The 24,462-nt window shown below is 28.0% G+C and overlaps 6 protein-coding genes and 1 long non-coding RNA gene across 10 annotated transcripts; 3 read left to right on the top strand and 4 right to left on the bottom strand.

The window, feature by feature from the left end:
• Positions 1-258: 258 nt before the first annotated feature.
• On the bottom strand, positions 259-2,674 carry LOC132912923 (peroxisomal membrane protein PEX13). Its single transcript, XM_060970754.1, has 5 exons — positions 2,320-2,674; positions 1,725-2,003; positions 1,152-1,399; positions 816-995; positions 259-715 (listed from the first exon to the last, which is right to left on the bottom strand). The coding sequence occupies exons 1-5, from the start codon at positions 2,385-2,387 to the stop codon at positions 351-353; spliced, it is 1,140 nt and encodes a 379-aa protein (XP_060826737.1). The 5' UTR covers positions 2,388-2,674; the 3' UTR covers positions 259-350.
• Positions 2,675-2,841: 167 nt separating this feature from the next.
• Positions 2,842-5,475, top strand: LOC132912919 (CAAX prenyl protease 1 homolog). Its single transcript, XM_060970749.1, has 6 exons — positions 2,842-3,048; positions 3,340-3,486; positions 3,589-3,792; positions 3,871-4,383; positions 4,454-4,597; positions 4,833-5,475. Exons 1-6 carry the CDS (start codon positions 2,947-2,949, stop codon positions 5,049-5,051), a joined length of 1,329 nt encoding a protein of 442 aa, XP_060826732.1. The 5' UTR covers positions 2,842-2,946; the 3' UTR covers positions 5,052-5,475.
• Positions 5,476-6,481: 1,006 nt separating this feature from the next.
• On the bottom strand, positions 6,482-19,114 carry LOC132912897 (SR-related and CTD-associated factor 4). Of its 3 annotated transcripts, XR_009659294.1 has the most exons (20): positions 18,974-19,114; positions 18,018-18,146; positions 17,625-17,916; positions 17,364-17,551; positions 16,975-17,253; positions 16,737-16,883; positions 16,385-16,635; positions 16,002-16,217; positions 15,732-15,865; positions 15,400-15,608; positions 15,086-15,263; positions 14,705-15,016; positions 14,342-14,569; positions 13,986-14,257; positions 13,644-13,889; positions 12,956-13,419; positions 12,443-12,723; positions 11,621-12,234; positions 8,900-9,030; positions 6,482-6,583 (listed from the first exon to the last, which is right to left on the bottom strand). XR_009659294.1 is itself a non-coding variant. In XM_060970699.1 (19 exons), exons 1-18 carry the CDS (start codon positions 19,001-19,003, stop codon positions 11,627-11,629), a joined length of 4,464 nt encoding a protein of 1,487 aa, XP_060826682.1. In that variant the 5' UTR covers positions 19,004-19,114; the 3' UTR covers positions 6,482-6,583; positions 11,621-11,626. The 3 variants fall into 3 exon arrangements, 1 of the variants encoding a protein (XP_060826682.1); XR_009659293.1 differs by having other exon boundaries at positions 8,900-12,234; XM_060970699.1 differs by lacking the exon at positions 8,900-9,030.
• LOC132912950 (uncharacterized) lies at positions 18,736-19,294 on the top strand. The gene is made up of 2 exons (XR_009659299.1): positions 18,736-18,959; positions 19,048-19,294. It is a non-coding gene; the product is annotated as an uncharacterized LOC132912950 (long non-coding RNA).
• Positions 19,295-19,844: 550 nt separating this feature from the next.
• LOC132912936 (proteasome assembly chaperone 2) lies at positions 19,845-21,101 on the top strand. 2 transcript variants are annotated; one of them, XM_060970775.1, is made up of 3 exons: positions 19,845-20,128; positions 20,200-20,555; positions 20,640-21,101. In XM_060970775.1, exons 2-3 carry the CDS (start codon positions 20,223-20,225, stop codon positions 21,042-21,044), a joined length of 738 nt encoding a protein of 245 aa, XP_060826758.1. In that variant the 5' UTR covers positions 19,845-20,128; positions 20,200-20,222; the 3' UTR covers positions 21,045-21,101. The 2 variants fall into 2 exon arrangements, with proteins under 2 accessions (XP_060826758.1, XP_060826759.1); XM_060970776.1 differs by having other exon boundaries at positions 19,848-20,062.
• A 140-nt stretch (positions 21,102-21,241) lies between these two features.
• LOC132912944 (translocon-associated protein subunit delta) lies at positions 21,242-22,105 on the bottom strand. Its single transcript, XM_060970786.1, has 2 exons — positions 21,702-22,105; positions 21,242-21,568 (listed from the first exon to the last, which is right to left on the bottom strand). The coding sequence occupies exons 1-2, from the start codon at positions 21,951-21,953 to the stop codon at positions 21,308-21,310; spliced, it is 513 nt and encodes a 170-aa protein (XP_060826769.1). The 5' UTR covers positions 21,954-22,105; the 3' UTR covers positions 21,242-21,307.
• A 1,011-nt stretch (positions 22,106-23,116) lies between these two features.
• LOC132912942 (pleckstrin homology domain-containing family J member 1-like) lies at positions 23,117-24,358 on the bottom strand. The gene is made up of 2 exons (XM_060970784.1): positions 23,840-24,358; positions 23,117-23,686 (listed from the first exon to the last, which is right to left on the bottom strand). Exons 1-2 carry the CDS (start codon positions 23,928-23,930, stop codon positions 23,205-23,207), a joined length of 573 nt encoding a protein of 190 aa, XP_060826767.1. The 5' UTR covers positions 23,931-24,358; the 3' UTR covers positions 23,117-23,204.
• Between the last annotated feature and the right edge of the window lie 104 nt (positions 24,359-24,462).

The raw sequence follows: 24,462 nt of genomic DNA, 5'->3' as shown, positions 1-24,462 counted from the left end.
CCATGAAAAGAAAAAACTTAAAAAGTTTGATCTTATAATACATAAATTTTAAATATTTCCCATTTTAATCTAAATAAAATTTTAATTCCTTAAAATATAATTATTTTATAACTTAAATTGTTAGTTATATTCATCAGAAACCATTATTTCCATATTTCTAAAACTCCATTTATGTTAGTGGTATAAATTTATATTTCATATAATTTGGTCCAAAACAAATTTCTCTTGTTTCGAATCTAAGTTAGCATAAAAATGAAATGTATAAAAGTTTCAAAATTTATTGTATATAAATTCTAGTGTATTGTTGAAAGTTATAAAACATTTAATAAAATCATTTAAAACCAACTTCCCTATGCTTCATTTTCAACAGTTCTATCATTTCTTATAGGCTGTGAATCCTTTCTATTGCTATGATTAGAACTTTCATTTGTAGAAGATTTTTCTTCATTTACAGAGTTTGTTTCATTATCCCTTTTCACCTTTTTCAATTGTCCTATAACTTTAATATAATTGTAAGGAATAAGACCAACATTTACATTATCGGTAGCTTTGCACCATCCCGGCAAATTTTTTGGTTGTAGAGACTTGGGTGGAAGATAGACTTTTTGACCAGCTTTTATACTGAGTTCATCATTGTGAGTGGCAACAAAGTCATATAACACTGTTGCAATATATGCGGGTTCCTCAATATCTTGCCATTCTTTTGGATCTTTTCCTAAAGATTAAATTCTTATTTAGTCACTTTATTTTATATGTAAAAAATTCATAACACATAATCTTTAAATAGCTATCAAAGGTATTTTATGTTTTAGTACCTTTTACTTGCATGTTTTTAATATTATTCGAAATTTTATGAATTATATAAGGTACTACAAAGAATACACTGAATATTAAAAACCCAGACCAGTAAGAAGAATTATGAACATTTACAATTCCAACTTTTGCTAGTGATTTATCCCATAACTCTTCGTTTATTGAATCTTGATTTTGATAACCTAAAAGAATATTTAATAAAAAAAACGAATAAGAATGTACATTGTACATTTTTCATTTAGAATACGAAGCAGATTATGGTTAGTATAACATATTGTTAATTCATATCGTAGAACTACATATCATGTAAACTTGTAAAATATAATAGAAAACTTTACCAGTAGAGTGTACAATCTTCCTGTACAACCATTTAAAAAATCTAATTAAAGCAAAAGTGCTAAGTAACTGATTTACAGTGGAACGTAATTTTCCAACATTTTCTGCAACATTTAAAATTGCTCTGAATGAATTTGTTAAAGCAAAATATGTGGATTCCAATAGCATTGTCATAGATGAAAATGTATGAAGAACTGCCTCGATCAATTGAAAAGTTGACCTGGTATTTTCCTCAACATATTGGGAAAATCTGTAAACAAGTTCAAACAACTATTACTAACTTATTTCATTATTTCCATCAAAATTCAGTTAACTATTTAATTAATTTTCATATTTCTTTTATATCTATATTCTATATCAATAGTTCATATCTATATTCAATAATTTTGGAAATTGTTTATCACATTTGAAGATTGTAAATTACATGTAAAAACATTGAGAATTCTATATATTTTTTATCATTAGGAATCGAGTCACAAAATCTTTTATCATTACAAACAAAATGAAAAATGAATTGAAAAGATTAAATATGATATAACATATGAAATAAATATGACACGTTATAGGCTTCTTACCTATTTTCGGCATCACCACTGTGTCCACCAAACATTCCATAATTATTATAATTGGAATATGGACCATATGAACTATATGAACTATATCCTCCATATCCATTAAATCCCCTATATTGATTACCATATCCACCAAATCCGTATCCTCCATAATAATTAGACCCGAATGGTCTATGATCACTAAGTCCAGAATAACTTTGGACTGGTTGACGCGGAGGTACTGGTGGAGGATTTCCTGGTTGAAGATTTGAAGAAGGAAATGGTGATGACGTATTTGGTATACTGCAATAAAACCATTTTATTTAAAAATAACAGCATTATTCCATTAAATAGAGAAGAAACTTATTATTGTTTAAATACTATTAATTATACTATTTTAAATTGCAGATTAGAATAAAATTTCAAAAATGAAAATAGAATTACTATTTTATGAATGTTCCATGATTTGAAGCAAACAATAACTTTGATTATTTTTTTTAAATAAGGTATCACCTAAATCTTATCAACACGTCTTAAATTATTTGACAATTTATCATCAATTATTAGATATAAGATTATAAATATTATCTTAAAATAAATTTTTACATAAAACCAGTACCTGTTTATGATGTTAGGTACATTTTTTAAGTGATTTCCATTAATCCCATTTGTTCTTTCCGGCGCCATACTTTACGATAATATGTTTATTACGTTCATCATGTCGTTCGCTGTACAAAGTTCATAACCTCTCTACTTATACAAAAATACTTAATACGGAAAGACAGAGTTCTTATTGATAATTGTATATGTATTATCTGATATTATTTTCTATTATAGAACTCCAAACTGTTATGTTTTTAAACTGATTTTTTTACAATAATATTCTTAGAACATAGTCAGTTACTAAAAGTTCGATATTTATTATTTTCAACTTAATTCATTCAATTCAAAAAATAAAATTCACAATATAAAATATATATATATATATATATATATATATATATATATATATATATATATCCGATATCGAAAAATTTGTGATATTGATATTAATATTATAAGATAATAGCAAACATAGGACACTTTGATGAAAATTTCATTAAAGCATTACTTCATTTCGATGTTCAAAACAGAAATTATAGTATATGTTGTTGCGGTAACCTCAGTATCCCTAACTTTATTGTAGTAAACCGGTGACCAAGGTAGAATACAGAAAGAAGAATTTTTATTTATTAAATACAAAAGAATGTCGAATTTTTTAAAATTTATCGAAGAAAACATAGTTTATGAAATTTTAGCCGTATCATGGCTTTTACTTCTTTGGAAATATTATTTAAATCTTCGACAGGTAAATGTTGTAAATTTTATTTAACCACTATCAACCTAAATCATTAACGTTAAGTTTCCTCGTCTTGTTAATTTCTAATTTTATCTTAAAACATGATTTCTTTTTCATTATAATAATTAATTATAACATAGATTTGCCTTTCTATTATAACGATTTCCTAATTTTTGTAAAATACATAATATTTAAAGAAATTATATTTCTCTTTTAGAAAATAATAATTATTAATAAAATTAGATTTATAAAAATAACTCTGTATTATACGTAAAGCAATGTAAGTTCTCTTTTTTGTAGAGAAATTTGATGATGAGATTGACTGATTTACCTAAATCAATTGAAGGTTTAATGACAAAGGATGTTTATAATAAAGCACACAGCTATTTGCTAGATCAGTTAAAATTTAATGATTTTGAGAGTATATTTTCTGAACTTTGTACCACGGTATGAAATTTTTATTTACACATGGATATATTATGTTATGTTGTAATATTTAAAATGAAATCATATAGTTCTTATAATATACAAGCATTTGAATATTTATAGGTGTATTTGTTAAATTTATGCTACTATCGATTTTGGCTATGGAGTATTGATATTGTCAAATATTGTGGCTTTGATGATCAAAATGAAATTCTCTTAAGTGGTGTTTGTATGTTCATTATAAACGTTATCTATGATATAATAATTTTGCCATTTAAGATTTATTCTACATTTGTTGTGGAACAAAAACATGGCTTTAATAAAAAAGTAAGAAAGTAAAAATTTTTCTTCTAATATGATAAAAGTAATTTTTATATTCTGTTAATTTAATACTGTTAATTTTAGACACCGTTATTCTTTATCAAAGATCAGCTTCTTCAATTTGTTGTATGTGAGATACTTGCAGTACCCTTCCTATGTGCTGTAACATGGATCATAAAAAATGGTGGAGGGTACTGCTTCTTTTATCTTTGGATATTTTTAATAGTTGCTTCCCTTTTCTTTATGATTATTTACCCGGAACTAATTGCACCACTTTTTGACAAATACACACCTCTTCCAAGTGGGGATTTGAAAAAAAAGATTGAAGAGTTAGCAGCGTCAATCAACTATCCACTTTATAAAATATTTATTGTTGAAAATTCAAAAAGATCATCACACAGCAATGCATATCTATATGGTTTTCACAAACATAAAAGAATTGTTCTCTATGACACTTTAATCAAGGAGTATTATAAACCAGCAGAAGGTGAAAACAACACAAAAGGATGTACTACAGATGAAGTAATAGCAGTATTGGCACATGAATTAGGACATTGGAAATATAGTCATACATTAAAGGGATTTATATTTGGCCAGGTAAATTTTTAGGAAACATATTTACAGTATTACATCTTATTTACTAATTTATAAAAACATATTTTTGCAGGTACACTTGTTGATGAATATTTACCTATATGCAAAACTTCTTGATTATAAACCTATATTTGAAGCTTTTGGGTTTATGGATAGTCAACCCACGTTTATAGGAATCATTATTATTACTATCTACATTTTAAATCCTCTAAATGTAGTAAGTTTAATGTATTACTTTTAAATCTTTGCATGCGTAAAATACTGTAAGTTTGCTATATATATATATGTATGTATGTATGTATGAAATTTTATAAAATACTTCGCAAATATTTCAAAATAATTTTAAATTGTTTTGCTTTCAAGATGTAATTTATGTATATTTTATTTATGATGAACAATGATATTTAAAGTAATATTTATAATATTTATAAATTATTTTACAATTTTTACAGTTAGTCCAATACATAACAAATATAGTTAAACGAGGATTTGAATTCGAAGCAGATAAGTTTGCAAAAATTTTGGGACATGGACAAATATTAAAAAGCTCTTTAATTAAGCTACAGGAGGATAATCTTAGTTTCCCTCTTTATGATAAATTGTATTCTAGTTGGCATCTTAGTCATCCTCAAGTCTTTGAAAGAATTGAAGCTATTGATAAAGAAGATTAACTATAATACCTTTTAATACATCATGTACATCATGTATATTATTTTAATATTGTGTATATCAATTTAATGCGTCATATTAACAGTTATGTAAAACAGTTACATTGGATAGTAATCAAACAATGGTTTTATAATTTGCGATTGATATAATTTATAGTTTAAGGGTATAATTAAGTAATAGTCATAATCATAATTTATAAAAAAATGTGCTAAAAATAATAGAATTAATTTGATTTATCACACGTTCATGATGTAATTAATATTTTATAATCACTATATATATGTATGTAACTTTATCAATATATAAAAAAAGACATTAAAACTTTAAAATCAATTATGTAATTGATGAATGAAAATGTGCTTCAATAAATCGTAAACAATTATATTTATAGATTTCATTTAAATAAACAATAATTATTAACAGAAACTCTTAATATAATTTAATTTAAAAAAAAATGTCAAAGTATTTGTAATATATTAGGAAATAATTACTATAATTATAGATAGCATTCATTTAAAGTAGTGCATAAAATTTAATTTTCATGTTCTTTTTTCCATTTTACATAAGTATACAATACAAATTTCTTGCATTGTTTTTTTTTTTTTTTTTTTAAACGACATATTTTAATATAATATCGTCATGTTTTTTGTAATAATACTAAATATTATAAAGTATTTTATACCTTATAAAATAAAAAGCACAGTGCTATTCATAAAAATGAACATATTATCATCAGCTTTAGATATATAAAGAATATTTATATATAACAATTATTTTTTTAGGTTGAGTATAATTTGAATTATAAGGTCAAGATATATTTTTAGATAAGTATACGCCATATACATAAAATGATGTTACATTTGATATATAGAATTTCCATTAACTTTTATTATTTATTACTCTATATTTAAATTTTAAGGCATTTATGGAACATTATTATATATACATACATTCCCTTCTAACATATAATTTTATAGCAGCAAAATAATACATGTGTAAATGGTATTAAACTTTTATTAAATTCTTAATAAATATTTCTCGATATTTCAATTATATAGAATATTCTTTTTTACATTAACATTCATTGTAAACTTAATATTCTGCGCCTTTAATACAATTTTTAAAGTAATATTTATTATTGTATTTTATGTACACGAAAATTAAAAACTTTCCTATAAGAAATTTAAACAAGAGAATTAGAGTGAAACATAGTAAGAAATTTTGTTATTGTTTACTTGTATTATCTGGTTTTGATGAAAAAACAATGCAATATTTTGTAATTCTAGCTAATATATCAATTATATGCGAAAGAAATATTTGTTTATCGTTATAAAATATTTGTATACGAATTAGAAAATGAAACAAATAACCAAATGGTAAAAATAATTAACATGAATTATCTAATATAATATGATATTCTCATATTGCAACCTACATTCATATCTCAATTTTATTAAAATGCTCATGTTTACAATAAATACAATGAGGAAAAACCATGTGATAGATCCGTTTCTTATTCCAAGATTTATTGTGCCTGAAACAAATATGAAAATATATTTAGTTCGAATTATGTATTGCGAAAATGTAATTTATTACGTTAATAATTTGGAATAAAGATTGACTTATATCCGTTAGACAAATAATAATACAGATTTGCAAACGTTTAATTTATAAATTAATCATTCAATTAATTTAACAGGCAGAAAGTTCGTGGTTTCTAACTTACTTGGTATTATTTAGCTGTACTTATTCCAAAAAATCACAAATTTTAAGTATTTTTATTTTTATTCGTAAAAAATTGAGATCACCAAATTTAAATTATTTATTTCAGTTATCAATTTTTTCACATTTAATAGATAATTAAATTAAAAATAAAATTAGTAAATAAAAATTTGTAATCTCCGATAGTTTTTGATGCTGTACGTTTGTTAATTGAAATAGAATTAAATGAGTGCAAAATTTTAGTAAAATAAGGTTTTAATGATGTATAATCTAAATTAATTGCAAAAAGCTTGTATTATATACTTTCTAGTATTTATATACTTTTGCAGTACATCCTAATAAAGATATTTATGAAACTTTTATTTTCATTTATAAGCAGCAATTCAGTAGGAAATTATGCCTGTAGTATGATGAAATTATAATTTCAATAATAGTAATTATAATTACTATGCAATAATGTAAATTGTTAGTTTATAAATTATAATAAAACTCTAATAATGGTATAATTAGTAGTGATAAAAAAACATCAATAATTGTTCATTTTATATTGAAAATTTTCCACCTTTAAATTATACCAAATCTTACAAAGTATTTTCTACATTGGACCGCTTATAAATATTTGATATTTTGTAGGGATGCATGAACACATGAAAATTCGAGGTTACAGCATGCAGGTATACAAGAACTCTAAACCTGATATTGACCACGAACTTTCGCGCATGTGCATGCCAAAACTTTTTTTCATTGATCAAATCGACGTCAATAACAAGTTACAAAATGCATTATATTTGATTTAAAAAAAGAATGAAAAGAAAGAAATTACTTATAAACCAAACAAAAATTATATATCTTGTACAAAATGCTAATCGTGCATAAATTAGTTTATGTTCAATTGAAATATTACAAATGACAATGCTTCTATCGTGAAGAACATTAAAAATAGACTTTACAATGATCTATGCATTTATAATACTTATTCTGTTTAATCGTATTATTAGTAATTACTAATGCATATAAATACGCAAATAGATATTTACATAACTGACCAACTATTTGTTCATGTAAACAAATTAATCGCGATCATTCAATCATTATAGATCAAATTATCAGCTTGTGAAAAAGAAACAAATAGAAAACTTTTCTTTAAACTCTGTTCCGGAGTGGTGCACGGGCTCTTTATGCTACTCTAAATTTCGATACCTACTGTTTTCTTTTTTCAATATTTTTACTCTAAGAAGTTTATATATAATACAGTGATCCGTTAGAAAAAAAAAAAAAAAAAAAAAAAAAAATGTACTTCATGCTGGACGAACTTAAACTCCCGAGTTATAATTCTTAAATGGCTTGATGATTTTATAATAGTTAATTTATCACCTACTTATAATTCAATATGAACAGAAAGTCAATGAGCAATTAAACAAAATTTAGCACAGATAATCTCAGATAGAAATTTGGAATATTAAATACAATATATATTACACTTTTTAATCACTTCTAATTAATCTTAAAGCGTAATCTAAAATCGTAAAATACAAAATCTTGTTGTTTATTCAATGGTAAACTTTCGTTTAATAATATTTTACTCATGTGGTATCAATTCTATTTATCACTGTTGCACATCAATTATTTATCAAAACTACACATCCTTTTTTCTAATTATTACAACAATACGTTTGATTCAACTATCATATGATATTAATCATGTTGGTAACATTATGTTTACTTATAAAATGAATTAAAAATGACATTGATGATACACACTAATTTAAATCTTCAACGTATATTCGATAAAAATTCATTGGAAAACAAATCAAGTTCAATGTCAAATTCAAATGATTACAAATAAGATTTGAGAAATTAACATATAAAATTTACTTAATGTTATGTTAGAGCGAATTTTTCCGCCTCGAATTACCAAGTTATTCATATCATAGATAAATATGTCTCATTCATCTGTATAAGTTCGTCCAGAAAGAAATTTATCATTCTATATGTACAAATAAATAAATATAAATATAAACAAATATATGTATATTTATTTATTTATATGTATATATGTGTGTATACATATATATGTATGTATGTATGTATGTATATAAATATAATGAGTTATAAAACACAACAGTACCTTGCACTTGTCGCTCAGTTTGAGCGCAAGCGACCTGGTGGCTGGTGTTCCATCGTCGTGTGGCGACAGAGAGAGAGACTCACGCATGTGAACACACGAGAATGAGCACTGAACAAGTATCCAAAGCTGCTCTGAAAAGATTTCATTCCATTCCGAATATCGTACCAAATGTTTATTTTCTCTTTCATTGTTTCACAAATTTCTTTATTTCCTGTCATGCAAACAATGGCTCCAATTACAGAGTACATCCGGTTTAAATAATGTTTCTTTAATACATTATTCGATATTCGGAGGAAAAATTTTTCAGATAAAAATTGCACAGTAAAAGAACTAAATAGAGTAATACGTTAGTTAAAACGGACTTAAAATTAATTTAAAATCATTTAATGGTTCTTAATAGTTGATGGCATATAAAAAAATTTTTTTTGTGCAAATTAAAAAAAATATAAATTTAAATAATCATCAGAATTATACTTAATATTACATAATAATCATTCACCGTTTTCAAATCACTGTTCTTTATAAAAGAAAAGAAAAGAAAAAAACGTCTTCTTTTCACATATTTTATCTACAGCAATTAACAATTACCTAAGATACTTTGTAAAAAATAATTATATCCCTTCAAAAGAAGGGCTATATCAATATTATAGATTATTAGAAATAATTTTAAATTTCCAAACACTACGATTTGGCTCACAACTGGCTTAATGTGACTTTTGTCTGATACATTTCCCTATAACGTAATTAAATGATATCGTTGAGATATAAAGAAAAATTAATAAACTCAAACAATTCTTTGAATCATTCGTATAAATAATGATAAGTAGAATTAACCAACAATGATTAATTTATCTTGATTTTTCAATGAAGACTCCCAGACAAAATCTTTTAAAAACAATTTTATATATGTAAACTGTTAAATTTACATATTTAAAGTTCAATATTTTCTAGGAAAGACAATTCCGGGAGCCAAGCGGAATGAAAGGCTATAATTCTGCTTATGAAGAAAGACGTTATATAGAAAATATTTATTTTTCGTTTGATTGAGCCGCGCCGAACATCGGTGCTATATATATTCTCACTTTTTTTCATCTTCTCCATCTCTCCTCTTCTCTCTTTCATAATCATTTATACGCATGCAAACATTCTGTCAATTTTCTACATTCTCTCTTCCATACACACGCATATTTATATATATAATCTCTCTCTCTATCTATTTAAATATTTGCAGTGGTAGAATCTTGCTTATCCGAATTCACGGTTATTTGTTTGAACCATTGACTTTTTCTGTTGATTGAACGTTTAATTTCTCTTTAAATGAGCAAAATTTGTTAACTTCAAATTACTTCTATTAAATAAGATAAGTATCCTTAACATAATATTCAAATAGGATAAAAATTTATTTAAATCAGTACGGTTACAAACGCAGTACTTTTTTTATATAACTTTCTATCTATTGTTACTTGGATATAACATCGTAAAAATTTAAATGAACAAAAGTTCAATCAACGAAAAATGTCCATGTGAAAATACTTGAAGTTTCTACGATACACGGTTAATCAAGATCCTACTATTAAGACTTGTCTATCTATACAGTACGATCGACTTAAATGTATACATTCAATTGCTTCTTTGACTGTTGGAAATATAAAAAGAGATATTTAAAAATTATTTGATATAAAACGAAAAATGGCAATAAAAATGAAAATTTTTCTTCTCACGAATATTTCTTTTTTTCTTAAACAATTTGATATATCAGATTCTTATTGATACTATTAACCACCTTTTACAAATTAAAAACATATCATTCTTACAATTCAAAAAATGCATATTTAACCTTTTAGATTTTATTTCTAAAAAGATACTAAAATATAGCTCAATAAAAATGTTAAATAAGTTATCAAAATAAGTCATTTCGAAATCTCTTCTATTCATGGTAGAAAATATTCATTTTCATTTTTATATTCATTTTTAAATTAAATACTTTTCTTGTATTTCCAAAAGTTCCTAAGAAATAGTTAAATATATATATTTAAATCGAATATATTGTATGTTTGTTCACTACGAAAATACAAAAGTATTTACAATTTAATAAATAATAAGTCGCCACTTGGAGTATCCACGGGTCATAGGTCCTGTGTTTACAAATCACAGCTTCTTAAGTGTCCAATTGATCACAAAATCAATTTATTTGAAATCTGAAACTCCGAATTAAAGATATCTTATTCTATTCAATCGATGATGTATTTTCTGTTGTCTTTGTTTTACACAAATCTTAAAACAGTGCAAGATAATTTTTTAACATGAAATGTGGTAAAGTTCCAAAAATTAATAAAAATGTCTTTTTTTGATATATTTCCCTCGTGAATAGTATAGTCACTATAGATTTATATACGAATTTATTAATTTAAAGTAAATTAAAAGCTCGTACATTTTTATGTCTTTTATTATAATTTCTTCGTTGTATTTACTCCTTAAGATCTACTTTTAACAAACAGCAGTAACTTTATCAGTATTACAGAGGCTAGAATTGAAACGGAATACCACTATCATTACTCTTAACAATAATTGTCATCGATTGAATACAATTATTCTAAAATTCAGTATCTCATTTTCTAAAATTGACTGTTTCAATTCGACTCAAATTGAGAAGCAACGAATTCTCCCTCACACCACTCCACAGAGTAAGAAAAAATTTTAAAGAGAAAAATCGCTCTTTACTTTGGTCTAAGAATCCCTGCAATCCTCTTCTTCCTCCTTCTTCATTTCAATGCCTTCTTCTTTTGTCTCAACCGTTTCTACTAAATCTTCCTTCTGTTCATTAGAAATTATCTCCTTCATATCAATTTCTTCTTTTACTTCTTCTTTCACAGCTACTTCTTCTTCCTTTGCAGGTTCTTCTTTCTCTTCAACATTCGTAGAGGTTGATTCTTGTTCTTTTGATTCTTCAATTTCCTCTCCAGATGGACTAACGTTAGTCCATCTAGATTTTCGTCCCCTATTTCGATTTTCTCTTTCCATGTTATTTGGATGTTTATTACCACCTTTTTTGTCTCTAAGATTATCCCTTTGTGAGTGATTCTCTGAATCAGAAGGCCAGGAACCAGGCGGAAGTTCCTGATTTCTCCAGGGAGCAGCAGACTCTGGAGGAATAATGGATGGCGGACCCATAGGACCGAAAGGTGGTCTGACATGGGGACGAATATCATCAAAAGGTGGTCTGAAAAAGGCATCCGGCTCTCGGGGATCAAAAGGTGGCCCACGAGGGCCAAAAGGCCTCATACCAGGACGAAGAGGACGAGGTCCCAAACCTCGTGGATGGAACATTAATGGACCTATAAAATAAAATCTTGTTAAACTTTTATTCATTAATTTAAATTTATCCATTCATTCGAACGATATAATAAAGTTGAATGTAACAAAATTTTGTTATACATAAAAGTTTGGTAGCAAATATATAAAAAATTACTGACGTTTATGTTAAATACGTACAAGTGAAAAAGTCAACAATTCCTGAATTATCTTTTTATTAAACTTGTTTACCTGGTCCACGAGCTCCTAAGGGAGCTGGCCGTGGTCCAAACCCATCAGGATGTCCAGGTCTAGGTCCTCTAGGTCCCATTATTGGCGGCATCCCAAAAATAGGATCAATTCCAAAGAATTCTCGCCTTCTAGGTTCAAAATCACCCCGGTCAAGGTGTCCCCTTGGGTCGAAACCATCTTGAAGCCGTGGATCAAAACCATCTCGCCTAATTTCATAATCGAACCGATCCCGATCATCGAGTGGTCTCCTTCCTCGTACTTCAGACCTATCAAATTCCTCCCTTTGGCAAGCAATTAATCAAGAATTCAATGCTTTAAACATACTATAATTTTGTTCACAATTATGTTTTGTAAAATGTAAATATCATTACTCAATGAATATTAAAAAAAAATGTCATGTTGCATTTTACATTCTATATTGTATAAACATTACGATGATTGTATTTACTTCTGTAATTTACATTTATTTACCTCAATTGTAAATTCAAAAATTAATACGAAGTAGTAGCTCACCTTTGTTCTCTAAGTGATCCAAGTCTTCCGAATTCTTCCACTCTTTGTTGTCCATGTATTCTATTATCAAATTCCTCTTGATATATTCCTCCTTGCAACCTTGGAACATCCATAAATTCCTCGTGTATCTGTGATCCTCTATGACCTCTTCCGAAACTTTGTCTATCTCTTTGCTGCTGATATTCTCTCGGATCTTGCGGATTACGAAAATCTGGTGGTCGAGCTGGAAAATCACCTCTTTCTTGAGGTAAACCAAATTTTGGCAAATCCATTAAAGAAGAAAGGGGTTCTCCACGAGCCGATCGAGAATCATCAAAATTTCTGTCGGATCTATCTCGTTCCTGGCGATTACGAGGTATTATTCGATCGACACGATCTTCAAGTGGCAGTGTGCCATCAGCCAATTGACGCAAACGGTCAGCTAAGCTTGGTTTTCCATCTTTTTTTGGAGTAGTTTCGTTTTCCTGAATATAAATATTTTGTTAGAGTCGCTTAATAATAGAAAAAAGATTGAGATTACTGTCATGGCAATAAATAATGGTATTACTACTGCAAACTACAAATTTTTGTAATTTAAATCTTTTGGATTGTTTCATACTACTTTTTAAATATTTTTGATAAAAGTAGATCAATAAAATCTTTACTTCAATACTTTTAATTTAATCTTTTTTTAGCAGCAAATAATTACCTGAAGAGTTTGAGTTTGTGGATTTCCTTCTCGATTTTCCCGGTTTTCCCTTTCTCTTCTGTCATCCCTGTCTCTATCTCTAAGATCTCTTCTACGATCGCGTCCCCTATCTCTCCCTCTACCTCGATCTCTTCCGCGATCCATTCTAGAGTCAGTACCTTCCCTATCTCTGTGAGATAAATGCGTCTCTCTGTCTCTTCTTTCCCTATTTTCACGATCTCTTTCTCTTTCTTTATAATCTCGATGCTGTTATTAAATTTACATCAAATTAAAATTTTATGCAGGACATTCTAAATCACGTAGTTACAACATTAGTTGCTGCAATAAATGAACTTTATTTACCTCTACTTGTTGATCAGATTCTGCTCGTTCTTCATTTTGTGAAAGTTGTTCAGTTAAATTACTTTTATTCTTTGCTCCATTTGAACTTTGTGGCATTGCGTCTTCCATCTCTACATCCATGTCATCAGCAGAATGTTGTTGTTGAGGTAGTTGCATTTGCAAAGGTGCAGAAGGGCCTACACCATACGGTTGGCGTAACATTGGTAAATTTGGCATACCTGTTTCTGTTGTTGGCGGAGGAACTCCTATTGGAGGAACATTATGTGGCATACCTAGAAAAAGATGAAATTTAAACTTTTATCGCTTTCTTTTATTCATGGTTTAGCTCACTTTATGAATTGATCATATAAACATACCAGTAGAATTAGGTTTATCAGAAGGTGCAGCTGGAGCTGGTAAAGGAATTTGAGTTAATAAGCCGACACCAACACCTGCTCCAAATGGAGAATTTACAGGTGGCGTTAACATAGTTTGCATCATTCCCGGTGGCCCTAATAAACTTTGCATATTTGGAGGTGGCACACCTATGGGAACATTCGGCATTAAACTATGTGCCATTGGTAATCCCATTGGTCCAATCATACCTAAACAATAAAAAAAAAAAAAAAAGAAAAAAAGGTATAAAACGATAAACTTTAAAGAAAGAATAAAAATAACTAATACCTATTTTTGATTGAGTCTTCAATTTTCGTTAAAATTTTCCTTCAATAAGTACTTACGAGGAACTCCCGGCATTGTAAAAGCAGGTGGCATCATCTGTAATTGTGTATTTGGTGGCGGTAAAAGAGCAGCTGATGTAGGAGGTCTAATTGGTGGAGGTTGACTTGTATCGATTACTTGTTGCTGCTGTTGACCTTGTTGCGAAGTTTGTTGCTGCGATTGTTGCTGTTGAGCACTAGTTGAAGGTTGCATTACATTTACAATACCGTCCGCCAAATTTGGAATTCCAGCAGCTGCAACTAATGCTTGCTGTTGCAATTGCAACTGTTGTTGAAGTACATCTGCATTTGTTCCGGAATGCTTTAATTTACCTGTTAATGATTTGTAACTATTAGCATGAACTATCTCAAATATTCCTTAAGACATAATTGTTCCTTTACCTTTTAGATTGGGCGGTAGAGTGTCTTCGTCAATCATACCTCCTTCTTCTAATAATTCTAAATCTTGATCAGTAACATTAACTAATTTATTCCAAGGAATATAACTAACTCCTAATTCAACTTCCCAATAATCTTTCCATTCTTTTCCTTTCACTCCTTTTCCTGGAGCCCAAGCTAACTAAAATATAATAAAAGTTCTATTATTTTGATACTACATAGAGATTTATTGTTATTTGATAATACATTTATAGATATCTTTAATAAAAACAAAAATACATTATTATTTTTAAAGGTGACCAAAAATGTTAACTTACAGTGATTGCCTTTCCTTGCATTTTATGATTTTTAAGCTTAGTAAGAGCCCTATATGCATCTTGCCTTCTATTCATGCATATAAAGGCGCAACCTCTGGGTGAAATTAAATCTATACTGACAATATCACCAAATTCTCCAAAAGTATCTGAAAGTTCTTCTTGGTGTACTAATTTCGATAGATGTCCCACCCAAAGAGTTGTACTACAAACTGCAAATAAATATATTAAATTCTTATATATATATATATATATAAAGAGAGAAAATAAACAAGAAGAACAATTCCTTCAATGTAAAACCAAATGCACATGCATATGAAAATAGGTGAAATTACCGCTTAATTTATCTCTCACAATTGGTGGTAATCCTCGTTTACGCCTTTCTCTTTCTTTTTCTCGTTCTTCCTCAGTCATTTTTTCTCGACTATCCTCCCGTTTTCTGTCACGACCTCTGTCTCTTGAACGAGACCTATAATATAATAATACATTTATAATAATACAAAATTTAATATCACATAATCATAACAAAGTGCATAAAATAATTTACAAATATATATTTAGGTATATTACCTCTAATATAAGCAAAAGAAGACATGTAAGATTACCTTCTCCTCCTTGATCTGCTTCTTGATCGAGATTTTCTATCTCTGTCTCGATCTCGATCCCTGTCCCTATCCCTATCTCTATCTCTATCCCTATCTCTGTGTCGCGGTGATCTAGATCGACTGTGATGTCTGTATCGATCAGGCGATCTACTTTGTGATCTTGTATTTTCACAATTTACAATTTCTACACTGCTACTATCTCGCCTTGCACCATTTCTATAGACAGTCATTTATTAATAATCAGTTTCAATATTCAGTATTGTTACAAGCTAAATTGCAATAGAAATTAAAGTAAATTTAAATCAAATGAAAAACTAAATTTCATAAAAAGGAAAAGGCTAATATATCTTTTACCCTACTTTATAAAAGGGAAGAATGTTTACCCAGAATAATCTTGCGTGTCCTGCCGTTCATCAAGAAGTGGACTCTTTTGATTTTGATGCGCTTGCTGATTTATCTGCCTAATATTTGATAAAGGTTGAGAGGCATACGGTAGAGCCGGTGGATAACCAGGAGGTGGTTGACTCATATCTTGTATGACTCCACTACTTACATTTGTTGTATAAGTATTTTGTTGACTTGGTTTCAAAATGTCTGATGGTTTTAATTCACATTCAGATGCAAATGGTAAATTCTAAAACAAAGATCGATTTTCATTAACATACATGAAACTATTAGGACGTTTCTTTTACTTTTATGTGAACAAGAAAATTATTAATACTGTTAATAACATACAGGAACAGTTTGAGCTAGATGTTTATCAAATTCTTCCTCTTGCTGCTTCATTTGCTGTAGTTTCCGCATCTTTTCTTCTGTTTCGTGCTGTGATGAAGAAGTACTTCCTTGCATTGTTTGTTGTAATGTTTGAAGTTGTCTCAAAACCTATTATCAATCAAATAATTAAGCAATTTATTAATCAAATCATATTTTTTTCCTTGACTATTATATTGATGTAATAATGATAAGTTTGTACCTCTGGATTTGTTAAAAGAAGTCCAAGACTCTCCAAACTATTTCCTGTTGAAACTGTATTGTGTTGACCAGTATTAGAACCTGTGGTTGCTGCTGGTGAACTAGCAACAACAACATCATCATCCTCTTCCTCACCATAATCAAAATCTAAAAGCTTTTTATCAAATTTTACAGAACTTTTCTGTTCATTTGTGGACTCCTGCTTTTTTAATAATAACTGCTGTAAGTGTTGTAACTGATCAAGAAAAGAAACATCCATTTGAGTTGAATTTGATTGCCCCTGAAAAGAGAAGCCAAAATTGAAATTCAATTCATTTTACATACAAAAGATATGTGACAAACTGTAAGTGTACAAATAACATATAAAATAAATATAAAAACAAAACTTACTAAAAGTTTATTAGCATTAACTATATTTGCTGTTTCTATTTTTGTTTGTGCAAGCCAAGCAGGATCAATTGGCTTTGCAGAAGAAAATAATTTTTGATCCTTTACTGCATTTTTTGCAGTCAAAGGAGGAGTCTTTACAGAAGTTGCAGTATTACTAACGTTATTTGTCGCAGACGCATTCAATGTACCTAAACATAATAACGAATATTCACTATTTAATTTTATTTAAATTTAATACATTAACTCACAACTTCCTTTTACCATTAGTATTAACTGCTTGCTCCTTATGTATTGGATGATTTGGATCCGCAAGATCAAATAAGGGCTGTATAACCTCCGAAGGAAACACTGCATTCTTCTGCCAAAGATTTAAAACTCTTATTACTTTGCTTTTATCTTCTTGAGGGCACTTCAAAAGATTTAAGAAAGTAGTTTGCATGTTTTTGGCAAAGCGTGGAGCAAAGACATCTTTCTCTACCCCAAATTGGTGTCTGGACTGACGTACAATTGAATCTATAACGTACAATCCAGGCACTTTGTACTCTGGCTTACACTGTAACATTAATTGGCAATTAATACAAATAAAACAAACAATATAATTACCATGTATTTTATACTTTGCTCTCAAAAGCTTTCTTATTTTTTATAACTCACTTTTTGGATGAATTTCTCGACACTTTGCACAACATGTTTATAGAATTTAATTGCCTTAATTGCACCTCTAGTTAAAGAATTCATCTTAGCTTTCGAAATTGGTGGTTTAACATCATACAGAGCTGAGAGCTGAAAAAAAAAACATAAACATAATTATTATTTTCTACTTTTAATACTTTAATGTATTCATAATCATTTAATATAGTAATCAAAGAATATTTTTTTAATTTAAAAAATCTTAATAGTTCTCAATAGTACTTGAAAAGAACTGTTGATGTTGATTAATGTACCTATACTTTTCAAGAGTGATTCTAAGTTTTATATGTAACAAATCAAAATCAACAATATATGTTTATATAAATTCTAATGAATTGATTGCAAAAATTAAACAAGTTTTATTATAATTGCTATGAATTCAACTAATATCACTTACAAAATATTCCTTATTGCTTTCCCTTATTTCTTTACCTTCCATCACAAATGTAACAGAACTAAACCACACATATACAATAATTATTTACCCTTTCTTTATCATTACATAAATTATAAAATTTTTACATAATAAAGACGATGATGTTAAGCATCACAAATACTTAAAATCACAATAAAGGTTCTCTCTGATTTCTCTCCCTCTTTCTTACATATAAAGATAATCGCTCTCTCTCACACACACACGCTTGCGCGCGCGCACACACACACGCGCGCGCGCACACACACACACACACACGTCTAGAAATCAAAGCATTCTTCAAGCACGAAAGTCACTTCAATTTTCATACAACAAACAGCAAAGACAAGTCGGGGGAAATAATATCATTTGAATCTTTAGTTTAAAATAATGACACGATCCCAACTTTGAAAAGTAAGGAAGAAAAAGAAAAAGGAAAAGATGAACAAGAGAAAAAAAGAGGGAGAGTCGGCGGGCTAGAAGAAGAATTAAGGGTAAGTCAATTCACCTCAGCGTTAAATGCCTTAACTGCCTCCATCGCGAAAAAGGTGCGAAGCACCAAAGATTTGCTATGTTTCACAGAAGTCCGTGATCCTTGGGACGTTCAATGTTTTCGCGATAAATCGCATGTCTTGGCTCAGGGCGCACTGTCTAGCTGGGCCATGCCACTCAAGATGGCGGCGCTATTTCCCGAAAGGCATCGCGGGGCGGTGATGCGTGACGTCACATGCCGCTATGCACAGTCGGTAATAAGTTTCGCTTTAATACCGATTATTCTACACCAATCAAAATCCAAATAAATAGATTATTAAACTGGAATCAATCTAAATTTCAATCTTCCACGATTTCCTTCTTTTTTTATATAATTAATTCATTCATAAAATGAAGTATATACGTGTATATATATTTGTATACTATATATGCATTATATATATTTATACATATAAATTTAATTAGTCATATAAAAATTATACGATATTTACACAAAACTGATATAAATTTGTTCAATATGAAATATTATATCATTAGTTTTTTTTCTTATAGTTTTTTGATTATCAACCATAGCCTTCTATAAATTTCAGTAATTAATATATAAATTTCAATATTTCTTAAATTTGCACCTTATTATATAAGCTTTATAAATAAGTTTGTAAGAAAATAAAAAGAAAATATTTTTTAATGAAATTTATTACAATTTATAAAATAATTCTCCGTAATAATTATCTATCTCACAATATATTGTTCAGTGTATATTAAATACATGTAGATATTCTACGCTACTACTATATGTATAAATATACTGTATATACTGTATATGTTCTGCTAATAATTATCTATATAACCTGATATAACTAAAAATTATAGGGACAGAGCTACCAACCGTATACATCTACGCACATCAGAAATGTCAAATAATCATTTCAAAGAAGTTTGAACTCTTATATACGTTTATATAGTTTCACTATTTTTATTTAATGTAAAGTGTGTTATTATTTGAAATTACATTGCATTATAAATATAGAAAATGTTTATTCAATAAATAAATATATAAATATAAATGATCATAGAGAAAGGATTTTACAACAACATAATACAAGTAATAATAACTTAACAATCACTTTACCATGACGTGCAAATTTTGAATTTGCAAATTGAATCTTCAGTTTGTATAAATATTTTGTCATATATTTTTATAAGTTATGTTTTATTTAATAAATTTTATTAATGAAACAGGTATCCACATACATTTAGTAAAAATGATAAAAATACTGGATGAAATTAACCTCGAGAATTACACTCTGATACTTCCCTCAGTGGCTGTTGGCAATGTTGGACAATTATGTATTGATTTATTAATATCTAGCTTGGATATGTACAAAATTGGAAGTTTATGGAATTCTATGTTTCTTCCAATATGTGGACTTGATCCTTATAATAAAAATTCTAATTCTCTTTGTACTACTGCTGACTTTTACCTTGGAAGATGCCATAATATAATTCTTTTACAATTACGTTCACCTTATGTTGGCAGTTCAAATGACTTCTTTAATGAACTAGCACAATTTATTCAACAAAAGAAAATTAGTAAGGTACAACAGTGTAATGCATATATACTAATATTACATATGTCAAATCATTTGATTGTTATGTTAATATAAAAACTATTTTTATAGATAATAATCCTAACCAGCAGTTATGATTATGAGTGTGCAAATAGGTCAGAGTGTAAGATAAGGTATCTTACTTCGGATGATTCTTTATTGAATAATGAAAAACTTCTTAAGAGCTTACATTGGACAAAGCATATGAAAAGTATTACAATAAAATCTACAAGACAATATTACATTCCTGGTGGTGGATTTGCAAACGGTCTATACGAGTATTTTAAAGAAAAGGAAATTCCTTGTACAGTACTGTTTTGTTATTGTTCAGAAGGAGACAATGTTTCTGATGCATTAATACTTTTTAAAGGATTGAATGAATGGTTGAATTTAGTAAATAATGATACTAACGACATTAAACATCCACCCTCTTGGGAATTCTTTTTTGGAAATCCACCTTCTTCTAATATGTATTAACTCTGTATCGATTTTTAGAAAATAAATTATAAATATAAAAATTGGCACTGTAACAATTACATCCCAGTAAAAATATCAGTTTCTTAATATTAAAGAAAAGAAAGACATATGGATGTTAATAAAACTTAAAATAATGTTACACAATAAATGGCATTGTTGTTAAGTTAAATTACAAAGTTATATTTAAAAATAAAGAATTGTTTGTTTAAGTAATATTTAATTTACATAAGAACTTTAACAAATTTATTAATTGTAAAAAATGATTAAGCAAGTAGCTTGAATTTAGAAGAGAAGGCGGAATATGACACTAAGGCAGCTAAAAGGACCGCAAGGAGTTCTGAGTTAACCCAAGGTCCACGATATATGCCTGGATTATTAAGCACTACAACAACTAAGGGTTTCACGCTATTTGGATCTTCTCCATTTCTTAATGCTTTACGTATAGCTGCATATCTTTCATCGTCATATAATTTTATATTGTAATCTCCAGAACGTGCTTTTTTCACATCTTCTGTCCAAGAAACCTACAAAATTTAAATTTATTGCATTTACAATTAAGTTTTTATAATTTACACATGATTCTGATTTGATATAAATTCAACTTTGTTATAAATTTAATAAGATTTATTTCAAGTATATAGATTTTAATTTCAATACCTGATATTTGTTATCAGAACTTAATCTGGCAGCTGGTAATGATTTACCATCAACCTCTGCGTATAAGGTAATACCTTTCACGCCATTACTACACTTAAGTACAAATTGTGTTGTGAATGCAACATTTGTCAGAATTGTTGCATCTTCTGTAACATATGCGGAAGCAACGACTTCAGGCTTCTGACACGTTTCGGCAAAAGTGTCGAAAATTCCACAAATTATAAGAATAGAAAAAATAATGAATCGTTTCATTGTACTGCTTTACGTTTACTTTAATTGATGATTTTTCTTGAATATTGTTTACAAATAAATTACATCAATAAAATTAACTACACTACTGTCAGTTTAAATCATGTTAGGTTAAACATTAATTATGTATACCTATAGTGTGTTTATAAAAACTAAACTATGTACTTTGATGACGTGTGAAAATGTGGATATGTGAATTGACACGTAGTGAATAGTTGGAAACAGTGGTACCAACATATTTTTGAAATATTAGGAAACATTAAAATCTAACTTGTTTATGAGCAATATTTTGCTATAAATTTTACATACCATAATTATAAATGTATGATATATAAGTTTACATTAACATATGTTATATAATAATTAATATTTTGTTGTTTATTGCGAAAGCATAATTAATTAAATACAAATTTAAAACTCAGCTCTTTATTTAATTTTTTTAGGACACAATGTCAAAAAGGATGTCACAGAATGTTAGTATAAAATAATATTACATGTGTGTGTGTGTGTGTGTGTGTGTGTGTGTGTGTGTGTTGCATATACATGGAATTAAAATATATAGATTATTTTTATCCAGATTAAATTCATTTTAAATCATGCATACATAATATAAAAATATATTATGCATTTTGTACTACAATAAAATTAATATAAGTTTATATTTTGTAAATGTAAATTAAAATATAGAATTAAAGAATTAAATAAAGATACTCTGAAGATTGTTTATATACAATACTTGAAAAAATATGTGTATTCTAATATTATAAATATATATTAATAGTTATCAAAAGTTTATAATATAGGCACACATTATAAGAATAATAGAGAGTATTTGGTTTATAAATACTTGAAAAATCTGTACACGAGATACAGAGTTTGAGCAATAATAAAATAATTGCTCATGACTCACTTATAATACAAATTCTTTAAAAGTTATATTCTCATGAAACTTTTGTATATTATACTAGTCAAATTATTTTGGTGCTTAAAATACTATGAAAATTATTTTACATAAGCATGTATGTATAAGATGTATTTTTACTAACAAATGATGAAGGTTATATATGTGAATTAAATATATAATTTTGTTGATATTAATGAAAATATGTAGTAATAAAGAATTACTTTTCACTTGTACTAATGACTTTTTGCTATTTAGTCATGAATTTAATTGCACTACTGAACTTTTATATATTTAAACAATCCTCAGATTTCAGAGAATAATGTAAAACAACTGTAATTGAATTAACTAATTTAAAATTCAATCAAATTCATTTCTTTCGTTACTGTATTTATCGCAGTTGATGTTACAACTGACGTAGTAAAAGAGCGTACATGAGATCGGAAAGTTGATGCAGGTTCCCATGCTTCATCCCTGATAATTCCTTGATTCCGTGGATACATAAGCAATGGATCTTTTCCTGTTTTCTTACATAGTTGTTCTTGAAGCACTATTAAACGGAATCTCCAATATTCGTAACTTGCTTGTTTAAGTGCATTGACCCATTGTTCTACTTGTGATTCTGAACGACCACTTAGGACATGTCTCTTTTCATATTCGTCTCTAAATGCTATGCTAAATGCGAATACACCTTCTGATGCAGCATCAAGGTTAATACTATAATTTTCCAAAATAATTACACCTGCTGGTTGCCTAGTGTCAATCTGTCCTAATTCGTTAATGTTAAAATAAAACAATAAATTGCATCTTAATTTAAACCACTTTTCTTTGAATCCTAAAATCCAAATGATATGAATATCAGAAAATAGGTATGAAAAAAATAAGAATTTGTAAGGAAATTTATAGGTTATAGATAATTGAAACTAATAAGTTGATGAGTATGATATTTTCTCAAATAAATGTAAACAACTCTTAACTAAAAGCTAACCTGATTTATGTGCTCGTTTATGATTTAAACGGCCTTCAATGTCAGCGGGGCCATTACTTGCTTCGGCAAGCTCTTTTTCGTTGAATTTCATGATGGTAAAAAGTTATTTACACTTTATACATTCGTGTATAACATAAATACTATCGCATAGTTATAATACGTATATAATTCATATTTCTTTGTTTTGCTACTGTTCTAATTTCTTGCGTTCATTAAAAAATTTGGCTATATTTCTCAAAATTTAATGCCAAACTATCAATATTGCACAAAACTATGGTATTATATTCCATTATTCGTTTATTTTTTGCTGATTCTAATATGCTTTCTTGATTTTAATTACATAAATTGTATCAAACGCTCATTACAAATATTAAAGGGCTATTAGAATCCATGATGTATACCGACGTAACATGAATGCTTATTCGTTATAAAACGTCAACTATAAAGTTTGCAGATTACACTACATACATATCACAAGTTTGAAATAGCGCGTTGATCTTAACAGTTTGAGAAACATACACATAGATCTGCCGTTTTTTTTTTTTTCTTTTTTCTTCTTTCTCAAATTGTTTTAGCTTGGTTTTCATTCGTAAATAAAAAATATAAATTTTTTTGCACAAATG

The sequence above is a fragment of the Bombus pascuorum genome, chromosome 12, assembly GCF_905332965.1.
Source record: "Bombus pascuorum chromosome 12, iyBomPasc1.1, whole genome shotgun sequence".
NCBI lineage: Eukaryota > Metazoa > Arthropoda > Insecta > Hymenoptera > Apidae > Bombus > Bombus pascuorum.
Note: the sequence above shows the minus strand (reverse complement) of the source record. Positions and strands in the feature narration are given on the sequence as shown.

Coding starts and splice junctions, on each gene's coding strand:
- LOC132912923 (XM_060970754.1), bottom strand. CDS start 2,387: ATGGCGCCGGAAAGAACAAATGGGATTAATGGAAATCACTTAAAAAAT. Junction 1,400..1,724: donor AGTGGTGATGCCGAAAATAG/GTAAGAAGCCTA, acceptor ACTTGTTTACAG/ATTTTCCCAATATGTTGAGG. Junction 996..1,151: donor GAAGATTGTACACTCTACTG/GTAAAGTTTTCT, acceptor ATATTCTTTTAG/GTTATCAAAATCAAGATTCA.
- LOC132912919 (XM_060970749.1), top strand. CDS start 2,947: ATGTCGAATTTTTTAAAATTTATCGAAGAAAACATAGTTTATGAAATT. Junction 3,793..3,870: donor AACATGGCTTTAATAAAAAA/GTAAGAAAGTAA, acceptor TGTTAATTTTAG/ACACCGTTATTCTTTATCAA. Junction 4,598..4,832: donor TTTTAAATCCTCTAAATGTA/GTAAGTTTAATG, acceptor CAATTTTTACAG/TTAGTCCAATACATAACAAA.
- LOC132912897 (XM_060970699.1), bottom strand. CDS start 19,003: ATGGAGGCAGTTAAGGCATTTAACGCTGAG. Junction 15,264..15,399: donor TGCAAGGAAAGGCAATCACT/GTAAGTTAACAT, acceptor ATTATATTTTAG/TTAGCTTGGGCTCCAGGAAA. Junction 15,017..15,085: donor TCTACCGCCCAATCTAAAAG/GTAAAGGAACAA, acceptor AATCATTAACAG/GTAAATTAAAGCATTCCGGA.
- LOC132912936 (XM_060970775.1), top strand. CDS start 20,223: ATGATAAAAATACTGGATGAAATTAACCTCGAGAATTACACTCTGATA. Junction 20,556..20,639: donor AACAAAAGAAAATTAGTAAG/GTACAACAGTGT, acceptor CTATTTTTATAG/ATAATAATCCTAACCAGCAG.
- LOC132912944 (XM_060970786.1), bottom strand. CDS start 21,953: ATGAAACGATTCATTATTTTTTCTATTCTTATAATTTGTGGAATTTTC. Junction 21,569..21,701: donor GTTCTGATAACAAATATCAG/GTATTGAAATTA, acceptor TAAATTTTGTAG/GTTTCTTGGACAGAAGATGT.
- LOC132912942 (XM_060970784.1), bottom strand. CDS start 23,930: ATGAAATTCAACGAAAAAGAGCTTGCCGAAGCAAGTAATGGCCCCGCT. Junction 23,687..23,839: donor TAAACGAGCACATAAATCAG/GTTAGCTTTTAG, acceptor TTTGGATTTTAG/GATTCAAAGAAAAGTGGTTT.